This window comes from Pezoporus wallicus, unplaced genomic scaffold, assembly GCF_028554395.1.
Source record: "Pezoporus wallicus isolate ANWC-B61680 ecotype Strahan unplaced genomic scaffold, APGP_CSIRO_Pwel_v1 contig_5416, whole genome shotgun sequence".
Taxonomy (NCBI): domain Eukaryota; kingdom Metazoa; phylum Chordata; class Aves; order Psittaciformes; family Psittacidae; genus Pezoporus; species Pezoporus wallicus.
The window spans coordinates 907618-920311 of NW_026642898.1; the positions used below are offsets into that span (position 1 = coordinate 907618).

Here is a 12694-nt window from a genome sequence, read left to right on the forward strand (position 1 = left end):
GATGCTTCTGACCAGTACGTATGAAAACAGGGACTGGGTACAGGCTGGGTGGAGAATGGATGGAGCAGCCTGAGGAGGACTTGAGGTGTTGGGTGAGAAGAAGCTCCCCATGACCCGGCTTCAGTGAGCGCTTGAGCCCAGAACCCCCCCATGTGCTGGGCTGCACCCCCAGAGTGTGAGCAGCAGCTCAGGGAGGGGATCCTGCCCCTCTGCTGTGCTCTGGGGAGACTCCCCTGCAGCCCTGATCCAGCTCTGGGGCAGCAGCACAAGAGGGACGTGGAGCTGTTGGAGCGAGGCCAGAGGAGGCCATGGAGCTGCTGCGAAGGCTGGAGCAGCTCTGCTCTGGAGCCAGGCTGAGAGAGCTGGGCTGGGGCAGCCTGGAGAAGAGAAGGCTCCTGAAGGGGAGACCTGAGAGCAGCTCCAGTGCCTGAAGGGGCTGCAGGAAAGCTGGAGAGGGGCTTGGGACAAGGGATGGAGGGACAGGCCAAGGGGAATGGCTTGAACCTGCCCGAGGGGAGACTGAGATGAGCTCTTAGGCAGAAGCTCTTCCCTGTGAGGGTGCTGAGGCGCTGGCACAGGGTGCCCAGAGAAGCTGTGGCTGCCCCATCCCTGGCAGTGCTCAAGGCCAGGTTGGACACAGGGGCTTGGAGCAAGCTGCTCCAGTGGAAGGGGTCCCTGCCCGTGGCAGGGGTTGGAGCTGGAGGAGCTTTGAGGTCCCTTCAACACAAACCAGGCTGGGTTCTGTGAATGTTCTAAAGAAAAATCAGTGTAGAATTGTAGAAGATGTTTCAGGAACAGCGTTTTGCCAACAGCAGCAGCAGCTGCCTCCAGAGCAGTGACTGCAGAGCAGTGACTGCACCCAGAATGGGACAGAGAGGGGACACTCCTCAGAGTGTGACTTTTGGCAGCATGTGTTTCCCTGCAAGGCACTGCAGCCAGCAGTGATGAGCAGGTAAGTGTGCCTCATGCCACTGACTTGTGTGTTTGTCTCAGCACTGGTATTTATGCTCACTCCAAGTGGTAGCATCCCCTATAAACTACATTTTATTATTTTATAGGCTAACCTGCTTTCACTGGGACCATGTTTTACTGCATGAGACACAGGGCAATACTAAACACAGTATCCACAAGCTCCAGCAACCAACAATATTAATAAAGGTTGTTTACAGATGTTCTGTTATTCCCCTTTGACTGCCTACAGGGTTATTTTATTTGTCCATATCCGTTTGACTACTTGTAGCTGACAAATAAATACACTTCTTCCTAACTGCCAGAGGAAAGAACTGCCCCATGGATAGACCTGCTCAGGAATGACAGGAAGCGTATTTCTGCTGTTCACACCAGCACCCAGAGGGACAGAACGATTTTACCTGCAAATGTATTAACCTGAAATCATAAAAGCAACACAGAACACGTATGAGACATGATAATGGGAATTCCCTTCAATATGTACATTGCTAGTCTGACTTCCCAAGCCCAAAGAGCCCTTTCTGTGGCATGCCCAGCAGGATGTCTGTCTGTGGGCAGCACTGTCCTCAGGAGAGCACCAGAAGAGAAGGAAGACATAAGGTTAACCCTTTTTTCCCACTGCTGCAGCAGGGTGCAATGCAAGAAGTGAACAAGCAGGACTAGTGGTGAAATTCAAACTTTGATACCTCCATATTAAGTAATCTGATGTGCTAACAGTGCAGTAAGAACGTGGAGCTGACAGCCCCACATCATTTACACATTCCCAACCAGTGAAAACCATGAGCATCTGAAGAGGATGCAATGGCTGGGAGAGGGGACTGAGAGGTGCTCTCCAGACTCAGAGCCTAGCAGAGGTCGGTTCTGGCTCCAAGCAGCAGGTCTGGGCACCTGAGGTGCCTCTGCCATTGGGCAAAGCCAGGCTCCCTGAGGGGCAGCTCAGTTGCTGCATGGCACACGCTCAGTTCCATGTTGGCATTTTGTGTATCACATCAGATTCCAGCCTGGCATTTCCCAAGGAAAATTAACATTCTGGTTTATATGGTAATAACAAATAGAGCTACATTAGCTGAAGGAAACCATTGCTCCTTTACTGACCTGTAAATCAGCAGTTTATGGTTTCTGCTTATTACAATATTAGTGGCTTTTTAGATTACAGAGCTAGTAGTGTAGGAACTACAGATATTCATTACAGACTGAAATTATGTTCACTGGACAGACAGCAGTTCCTCAGCATGCTTTTATTATTTAACTACATGAAAATGTACCTGTGAGTAAACGCAATAATCTTCCATGGGAAAAAGCAGCCATAAATAAAGCTGGTTAGAGTAGTTGTACCAGTCAGTGCTAGACTGCCAGCGCTGTGCAGGGCGGGCTCATTCATCCTCCACAAGTGGAAGCTCAAGATTTCACTGACCCCAGCATGACCCGAATCTCTTTAGTTTGCAAAAGCTACAGGAGAGAACCAGTTTTAGCTGCAGCATCAGTGGCTCTGGTCGGTGATTCATGCACTGGAATGTTAATGCGAGAGTATTCCCACAAACACACTTTTAATAAGGCAGTAACTATCTCTAGGTAAAGAGAAAAAATAATTGCTCCATTTGGGGCCATTAGAGCAGTTTTGTTCCTTACTTCCCTTCCATCCCACTTTTATCTTCACGGAAAGCGCAGCGCTGACAGGGGCTGGATTCCAATCAGTCACGACAGCTATGACAGCTCCATGCATTAGGCTCCAGTGTTTCATCAGGGAAAGGCCCTTCCGGAGCCGCCACCATTCCGTCCGGGACAGAGGCTTCCAGCCTGGCACTGGGGCCCCATGGCAGCTGGAGGAGGAGCTGGCGGTGGCAGACATGGCTCTTGGAGCCACCCTTGGTCTCACCATCCCTCGGGAGCCCCGTGGCTCCACCACAGTGCGCACACACCACTGCCACCACCACGTGCCATGTATGGGGTGATCCTGCCCTACTCACAGCCCCCAAACCAGCCCCCACCAGTTCCACCCACCCAGGACGCAGCAGTACATGGTGCTCAGTGAAAACCCAGCTCTAACTCTTGATCTGGAGAATTTCAGAGGTGAAAAGTAAAGGCAAACGTCCACCTTTGGCCAGCGCACTGCAGTGGCAGCACAGCCCGCAGACAGCTGATGGACTTCCACATCAATTGCTGGGCTCCACAGGAGCTCTGCCTCTGCACCTCCATGAGCCTGTCACCTATTACTGCCTCTAGAAGAGGCCAGGGGCTGAAAAGTGGACTCATTTTCAGAAAGAGCAGGGATCTTGGATGCAGCCATGACCAAGCTGCGAAGAACAACGTTCGTAAGAAATAGAGCTGGAAAAAGAAGCAGGGTGAGGATGAACAGAAATGGAGATTGGTGGAGAAGGACTTGTCCAGCTGGGCACTCTTCATAGCTTACATCTGCAGCACCAGAGAACACAAAGTGGGAAGAGCAACGAAGGGGAACCAGAGCCAGAGGCAGCATGAGGACAGAGGGGTCAAATCTCCCACAGAGCATGTCTCCAAAAGGTCCCTCCAGATTGGACTCATTGGGAGTTGTGGATATACCTTGTAACTGAAGACAGGATGGTCCCTAATGAAAATCTGCAGCTTTACACCACACCACCAGTCAGCAGCAATAATGAAATTACCACAGAACCCCAGCCTGGTTTGTGCTGAAGGGACCTTAAAGCTCCTCCAGCTCCAACCCCTGCCACGGGCAGGGACACCTTCCACTGGAGCAGCTTGCTCCAAGCCCCTGTGTCCAACCTGGCCTTGAACACTGCCAGGGATGGGGCAGCCACAGCTTCTCTGGGCACCCTGTGCCAGCGCCTCAGCACCCTCACAGGGAAGAGCTTCTGCCTAAGAGCTCAGCTCAGTCTCCCCTCGGGCAGGTTCAAGCCATTCCCCTTGGCCTGTCCCTCCATCCCTTGTCCCAAGCCCCTCTCCAGCTTTCCTGCAGCCCCTTCAGGCACTGGAGCTGCTCTCAGGTCTCCCCTTCAGGAGCCTTCTCTTCTCCAGGCTGCCCCAGCCCAGCTCTCTCAGCCTGGCTCCAGAGCAGAGCTGCTCCAGCCCTCGCAGCAGCTCCATGGCCTCCTCTGCATGATGATTAATTTTAATTTAGTATTAATAAACCAAAGGTGCATTTGTCCCCCAGCAGCAGAGGTGCTGTAAGGCCTGAAGAGCAATCCCCAGGCGCTGCTTCCACCGCGTTCCTGCACAGGGATACTGCAGCACATTCCAGGACTGGGCACACAGGGATTTACATAAAAGAGTAGGAGCAGCAAAGAGAGAAGCCCAACAACCTCATCTCTCTATGCAAACACAGCTGTGCCTGTTGGCAGGACATGAGGTGAAGCACTGTGGGCAGGGCTGGGGTCACTGGGACTGCTGCACAGGCTCCATTTGCCTGCCTGAGGCCAGGACACTGCTGGAGGAAAGTGTGAGCGGAAGCACTGTCATGTTTGCTGTCTCCTGTCCAGATCATTGCAAGACTTGGAGTATGATAAAGAAACTTCCAGTGTCTTGAGGACCTCCCTAAGGGTCTGTCAAGCCGAACATGAACCTTGTAGACCTCACCAAGGAACCCCCACGTTCTCCATGAACGAGCCAGATGACCTACACCCTTAGGAAACTGCTTTTGTTGCACTCAGCAGGATCTTTCCACGAGGCCAGCTTTCCTGCTCTGAACTCCATCCTTCTCATCACGGAACCAACATTACATGAACAACTCTCTTCCGTAGCTGAAGTTCAGCTCAGAAGCCTGGATGATTCCAGGTATTTTCACAGCATACACTTTCAGTGCCTGAACTAATGAACGTATGGAGCTGGGGACAGGCTGAGGAAGGGCAGCAGTGGGGGACATCTGCAGAGATGTGTGATTTTAAGGGTTAAAAAAGAAATATTGGGATCCTCAGTTCTGTGTGAAGGCCTGTAACGGCTGTAACCCAATACAAAGAACCCCCTTACTAATTTAGAGCTGATTTCTTTGTGTTATGCCTCAAATCCAGATATTTTGCTATATAGAAAAACACATCCACTAATTAAATTATTATTTAATTGGCTAATTAATGCCTCCAGCCAGATTTGCATTTGGGACTCATTCTGGTTTATATAATAATCATAGCTAATCAATTTATCTCAAGCTTTTCTTTCCGAGCTACACATGTGGGTATGAAAAATGACAACAAATGGTAAATTCATCTGGAAAACAAAGCTCAGCAGATGAAAGGCTTTGTTAGAATTAACCAAGCACCAACTGCAGCATGGAGTTAAGGAAACAATGAGCCCAGGAAACACTGCTGTGGGTGTGTGAGTGTCAATGCAGGCACTCACCTTCCGCATTGACAATGTGCTCCCTCAGCCACCGCGCTGCCTTTGCGCAGTCCTGATTGTCATTGAGAGTAAAATGGTTGGAAGGGACCTTCCCTGTGTATCTCTGTGGCCACTCGCTCAGGACTTCTCTGGTAGTTGGGAGTTTACGGATATCTGCTCCAGTGGGAGATGGGACCTGGAAGAAATGAACGGGTGAGTGAACACATGGCGTGTATCTCGGAGAACTGCTACGAAGGGTTTTCAATACCAAGCACACAGCCTCAGGGTGGCTGTCCTTGCACATCCTCACCCCTGTTAACATTCAGCAGTAGCACACCCACCGGGGGCCACAGAGAGCACAGATTTGTGCGAGCCTGAGCACACACACGCAGGTACACGTGTGTGCACACCCCATACTGCCTCTGGGATGGCGGTGACCACTTCAAAGGGCCGTGCTGGCACAAGGGAGTAACAACACAGGCAAAACGAGTGAAAGGACTTCACAGCAAACAGCAGAAACATGTAACTACGTGCCCGAAGGATCTCTGTGGTTATCTGGGTAACATATACCTTTAAATGACACTCAGAAAGCCTGTGCAGCACAACTGCCTCCATCTTTCAGCAGCAAAAATCAACTTCCTAAAATAAGAGAGGTTTTGTCCCAGAGAAAGGGACCAAGCCTGCTTGATGGTTGAAATGCCAGCAGCAGTGAGGTGTTATTTGTATAATGATACTTTACAGTAACAAATCAATCTGAATTCTATAGAGCAAAAAAGGGAGTCTCATCTACGACTCCCACAGCACCAGCAATTAAAAGTCCCGAACAGTGTTCTCACTGCCCCTTGGATCAACTGAAATACTATCTGGCCATATAAAACCAGGCATGACATCAAAAGACTGACCTACCCAACAAGTAAATCCTCTTAATCATAATGAATAATGTTAGGGATTAATTTGACTGTGTGCCAAATAAGGGACAACTTAGGATGGACTAGAGCAATGTGTAATACAACAGAAACCAGATGATAAAAGTAATTCCTTCCTATTTTTTTGTAGAGCTTAAAAGTGAGAATAGATGACATTAGGTCTTCTTCTTGAAAGCAGATAAACCCCAGGTCTTGCCTTGCTTCCTTTCTCCAGTGTAGTTACTTCCCATAACTTACTCTGCCAGTCAGGGTTACCTCTACACTTCTTTTTATAGGAGCACTTAACATCATTCAGACCACACTTCAGCTTTTGGTTGTCCCTGGACAGCAAATGTGGATTGCTGCTTAAAGTGGCTCTACTCTGCAAAGCAATTACCGAGAACCCGGGGTTTCCTTGCTCCCCAGGCCTGTTGCACTCATGCAGGCCAAGCTTTCACTGCAGGGCTGAAGACATTCATGTTTGTGACTTCTGGTGAACAGCACTGCAAAGACCTGTAGACACACGCTCAGTGTGATCTCCTCATTTTACAGGCAAAATCCCTTGCTCATGCCAAAGCCAATCACTCAGGCAGAACCACTGCAGGCAACGGGGCTACACAAAAGGCATCCCAGGCTGGGTTCCTTCCAAGTTGAGGACAGGAGATGAGCTTGATTCCACATTTCACATGAAACTAAGGATCTGCTTCGATGTCACTGGAAACTTGGCTGTGTGCTACAATAACGCACAGCACAATGTGCGCGCGCTGGCATGGTCATGGGGTGAGATGAGTAATTAATCTGATAAGGAATTCTTTCCATCACCAAAACGGTGATGATCAAACCAGTGATCAAACAGTGCTGGACCATCCGGAGGCAAGTCTCCTTGTGAAGACTGGGACCATGCGTCAAGTGGGCCGGTTCAGTGTCATGGTGGCAAACACACTGGCAGCTTTGCTTAGTACCTGATGCTGAGCAGTGACATTGCTCGTAGGAAACTCTGGAAAGCCACGTTTCCCATTGTGCAGCCACACTGGAACAGCACAACCTGCTGCACCCACGGGCTGTGGACTCGCTCAGCACCACTGCTCTGCTCAGCACAGAAACACTACTCATTGCAACAACTGCAGACACACACACCTCACCTGGTACTGTTGTCCTGCACACAGCACAAGGTAGTCGTACGGCACTCTCTGCTCCTTAGAAACCACCACGTATTTGGCAGCGCGATTGATGCTGGTCATTTTACCCACCACGACGTTAACCCAGGAACGAAGTGACATCTTTGCATGATCTTCATCATTAAAGCAGTGGCTGTGAAGGGAGACACTCTGTGAGTGACATGAGCTGACAGCAGGCATTAGACGAGATCAGTCCGTATGGAACACAGTTACACACTGACTGCTGTCTGCTAAACCCCAACAACCCCTCCCAGCACTGGGCCCTGCAACCACATCATGTAAAAACAAAGTCACAACTACATGCTTTATCTGCTTTTTCTTTGCAGGCTCCTCCAAGGAAGAGACTTATGCTTCACAGGCCCTGGTGGCATTTTAACATCCGTGTTCTGAAGTATTAGCATGAAAACTTTGCAAATACCCTAGATGCCAGGAAAGCAGCCCTCAGAGCTGGGAGGAAAGGCAGAGAGCTCCAATCTTCTCTTGGTGACCCCTTCCCGGCTGAGCTGCTCCAAAATGCAAGAATGAAGAACCCTGAAAACATTCTGATCTGACCCCCTGCCCCAAACAGTCAGAAGTCTCTAAGATGCAGCTCAGCTCGTATGCTGGATGAACTGAACAGTAATGGGGGAGAAGAAGGAACTTTGCCATAGGCTATCCAAAAAAGCACAGAACTAGACAGGAAATGAGACACAGAAGCAGTGCAGATGTGAAAATACCAACCTGCACTAATTTGCAGCTGAACAATTTATTATTCTTAATGAAATGGGGAAGGAACTTTTATAATTTCAAAGCAATCCTCTTCATTGTGAGGCAGGGAACCAGAGGAAGGTTTGTGTGTTCTAACTGCAGAGCCCTGCTCCATGGGACAGTTGGGGTTTCCAGGGCCCCTGAAGGTTTTACAGACTGGGAGTTGTCCAAATGAGCAACCTCGACAGGAGCCTGATCTTTCGGGTGTGCAGGTTTTGAGCTCAGCTCTGGTGCTGTTAACTCAGCGTCGGTACCAGGCCACTACGGAACCTGAAACCACTTGTGGATTTCCAAAGCCTCACACAGCACCTACGTTTGCAGCTCTCAGATTTCAGCAGTGTTTCAGTGTAAACTGTCACACATACTCCACTCCTGGGTATGACGGAAGTATCAGGGATGCTGCTGCTTAAAAAGCCAATTTTGAAGCAAAATCTGAATGGAACGAACCCTCTTTCAATGCCTCAGCAATGAAAATTACAATCATTTCCAAAGGTCTGTCCTGCCTCAGAGCATGCCCCCCTTCCCAAGCCAGCAAATACCAGGATTTTTATTTATTTCTGCATTTGTACTATCCTCTTCTAATAGACTTCTGGGAAGACAATGATTCCTGAAGGTAAAACACTCCCATAAGAGGTACAACAGACACACCATTATAAAACACATGGAGGAGCAGAGAAATCACATCTTCATGTTGTGGTTTAAGCCCAGCCAGTAACTTTAGCCGGTAACTTTAAAGACAGCTGGGCTTAAACCAGGACTCTTCAACAAGGTCTGTTGTGACTCGTGAAGATCATGGAGTCTTGCAAGAGCCCTGCATTTTCATACAAACTGCTGCTGGCCATTCTGCAACTCAGTGCCTTCTGATACAGAGAACCTAAACCAGGCAGAATTCTGTTCAATCAGGTTCTTGCAGTAGGACTGAAGAGTAATGCTAAGACCAAACCCATTTCTGCCTTTGCGAAGGGATGAATCTGTGGGATCTAGCAAAAAAGAGTGCAACAGGCTTGCAGCAAGGCAAAAAGGTGAATGGCTGGTGTCCCACGGACGTCTGGTTTATGAGATGAGTGACATGGCAAGAAGATGGAATTCGCACACCTTGAGTGAAAGGAAGCTGGGTCTCACCCCTGCCAGCACTTCAGGCCTGTGTGAGGATGGCCAGCGAAGAGATCCAGTCTGTGATCTGAAGTCACTGCAGAAGAAACGCTCCATCTACCACACAAAGCTCACGGCCATGCAGAGGCTCAAGAACTTTACTTTCTATCGATACCGAGTGATGAAAAACATTCCCCTTTCTTCCACAGGACTACCTGGACTGCGATATTAAAGGGAAGGGGACTGGGCTCGTGGTGAAGCATCTGATCCTGTATACTGCACCAGTGCTTGCAGAGCACTGGCAGCTGCTCTTTGCTATGAGCAGCAGCACACACGTTCTGAAAGAGCTGAGTGCTGTGCATTAATTGTGGTTACTGAGCTCCAGCACTATCACACAGGATGCCACAGACAAAGCTGCTTCGTGGCCTGAAGAATTTTAGGACAGAAGGCCTGGGCTTTCTGAGGCGCTCTGCATCCTCCGCACTCACAAACAGCAGAGGCAGTTAAGTAAGGGAAGAAAACCACTGACAATCTGAATTGTAATCAGGCACACATCTATAAATAAAGCGGACATCAAGGACAGCTGAGGGGTTTCAAAAGCACCTTTATAATTGAGGAGCGCAGCTCCCAGGAGACTGGCACTCCAAAATCACAGGGATGCTTTCAAAAGCTCACACCCTGCAGAGTTCAATTTTCACTCTTAATCTGCTTTCAGATTTTACCAGCTAATTCTGGTGAGGCAGAGATGAAGCACAAGTTTCCATCAGGAAGGATGCTCTGTTATTGCAACCCTTTTTTACAGTATATGTAGGAGAAAGAGCACATGTGTTTACGTGAGCATACAGGCCCTTCATTTACTAGTTAAACACACCGCTTTCTGCAATAAAACAATCAATTCAGGTAACTATTTATAAAAATTCCAAAGGAGATAAGGTGGTTTTAAACAGGCTCCCATCACACCACCCTCGTGTCTTTGTTGAGAGCTCATTTTTAAAGTGCAGCAAGCAGAGAGTTGTTTTGCCATTTGAAAAGCTGGCCCTTTACTGTGTTGCTGCTGACTTAGTGAAAGATTTGGTAGAAACCAATGAGCAGGTTCCAAAGAGTCACACTGCAGATCTAAATAACTTGTACAAAGCTCATTCCCCAGCTATTCAAAATAGCGAATTCACTTTGATTCTATCCTCCTGAAGGTCCAGGACAATCATGTTCCTTTCCACAGCGAGGATTCCCAGACGCTATTCCAAAGTACAAAATACAACCATCAAACCAAATGTACTGAATTTAAGGGGGGATTCTGTAGTGTGGGTGTTACTAAGATTTTATCCTACTGAACACAAGATATTTTACTTACTGGCCAATGAGGGAGCTTGTGGAACACCTGCTCCCAGCCACAGGCAGTGCTGTCCTGTGTCACAACCTCCCCTGCAGCTCCTGAGCACCAGTGCTGTGGCTCTGCCAGCCCAGGAGTGTGCAGGACAGCACCTGAGCTGGGCTGGAGGCACACAGCTCAGTGACAGGCACACAAACAGCTCACAAGCAGCAGAACTGACTTATCAACAGCAAGAATCCTAAACTTCTCCTGTACACTCAGCAGTCCCCACTGGTGACAGTACCTCACCACATCACCGGTCACACTGCTAATAGTAATTCTTGTCTGTTTGGTCAGCATTGCTTGGAGCAAACCCCATGAAAATTAAAAGCTAAGTAAAGTTCTAAAAGCAAGCATACATCTTGTGTCATTTTTCTTTAACCTGGAGATCTAAACAATCTAAAAAGTCTTGGGAAGCCGAGACCAGTGTCCTGGTGTAATAAAATGGACTGCTGTCCTGAAGTTACTGCTCTAGCAGTCATTATACTCAACTCATTTCACAGGTGAATGCATGGTGTACAGACAGACTGGGTTGTTTTGAGGCTGTCTGTCTATGTATCTATCTAAAATTGAGGACAAGCTCACAGAGCATTACAAAGTGTCACGTTCTCCTTTGAAGCTATGGCACTGTTTAGATCTGAAATCAAACCTGTTAATTAAAAATGCTCTGTGTCTGGAGCCTGGTGGGTCTTTTCCTGGAAGGCCGTGAGTTGAAATCAAGGTCAGGTTGTTGAACTGCAGATGTGGCCTGTGGAAGGAAACCAAAACACCATGGTTGAAGCAGGGCCAGCTGCCAGGCTCCGGCTGGTAGAAGCATCACCCAAGTGCACGTCAGTGCGTGGTCATCCACTGTACGGCCAGCACCCAGCACAATCTGTCCTAACCCTGACAGTATTTAGACTCTACCATGTAACTAACAAGCTGTTCCTTACTGCAGGACTTACCTGGGAAAACACTGAGCCTGCCCAAACACCCCTGGTAGCAGTGGGAAAGGAAAACCAATTCCTGACAGTGGGAACTGGTCTGCTTCCTGTGCCGGGCCTGCTGCAGCTAGGAGGGCACGTCAGAGGAACAGTGCAGCTTTTAGTTCCATATTCAGGAGGATACAGAAAGCAATTCCTTTACATGGGGCACGTACAAAGTGTTTTGTCCTTTTGCTAAGAGGCACGCGTCTTTGGGTACCAGACTACTTTCTAGTTTCATCAAGGGCAGAGTGTGGTGGAGAACCAGGCTGACAGCGTGTTGAACTAAATGTGATCTGACATTTAAAACCAAATAAATATTATGAGTGATTAAGCCTTCTAATCTTCAAGGCTTTCTGTAAGTTGAGTATGGATTGATGCAAATGGTACAAAGGAATCAGAATGTTTTTTATCAACCAATGTTAATTTGTTATTCATACTTTTAAAAAATATATTCAAACAAAGTTAAAGGTCATACTTAAACCAAGGAATTTCAAGGTTATGGCTGCCCCTCTCAAAATGCATATTAATAGTTTAATTCTGGATTATGGATTATCTATGGTAAATCTCCATGCATACGCAGGCCAAGTGCAATGTGATAAATAACCTTCATGTAACAGAGTGCATATATTTATACAGATTATGGGCCTGATTCTCATTTAAATTAAGGTCACTCTGCAGAGGTGGGTGTAAACAGAATCTGCTCTCCATTTATGGCCACATTATGCTGGTTGAGGGATACAAAGTGGTCCTGATGGAAACCCGAGTTATCCCGATCCACTGAGCTGATGCCAAGTGCACAGAATGCCACCCGCACCGGTGCAGCGCTGCCAGCGGGTGCTTGCTGAACAACTACAACTTCATACACCTCAACAGGATGGCTCCTTGGCAATGGATTTACATGTAATTATGAGGAAAAGAACTACACCAGTAGACAAACATGCTGGACACTCCCATCCTGCCTGTCCCCACAGCAGTGAATCAGAGAATCAGGATAACTTGGGTTGGAAAAGACTTCTAGGAACATCAAGTTCCTTTTCAGCTTAGATCTGAAATGACCTCTGCGCATCACATGCTGCATAGCCTCAGGCCAATAGGTCTCCAAGTCCAGGTGCTACAGCAACATGACTTTCAAATTCCATTAACAATATTTAGGATGAAGCAGCA

The 12694-nt window shown here is 48.2% G+C and overlaps 1 protein-coding gene across 5 annotated transcripts in view; it reads right to left on the reverse strand.

Moving 5' to 3' along the window:
- CFAP61 (cilia and flagella associated protein 61) overlaps window positions 1-12694 on the reverse strand; it is a 105279-nt gene that overhangs the window by 26551 nt on the left and 66034 nt on the right. For 4 of the 5 annotated variants that reach the window (XM_057433124.1, XM_057433123.1, XM_057433126.1 and 1 more), the window contains 3 exons: window positions 11215-11313; window positions 7322-7490; window positions 5296-5470 (listed from right to left, as the gene is read on the reverse strand). In XM_057433124.1, coding sequence (XP_057289107.1) covers window positions 5296-5470; window positions 7322-7490; window positions 11215-11313 — 443 coding nt within the window. The remainder of the gene's footprint in view (window positions 1-5295; window positions 5471-7321; window positions 7491-11214; window positions 11314-12694) is intronic. The other variant, XM_057433125.1, reaches the window with a different exon arrangement.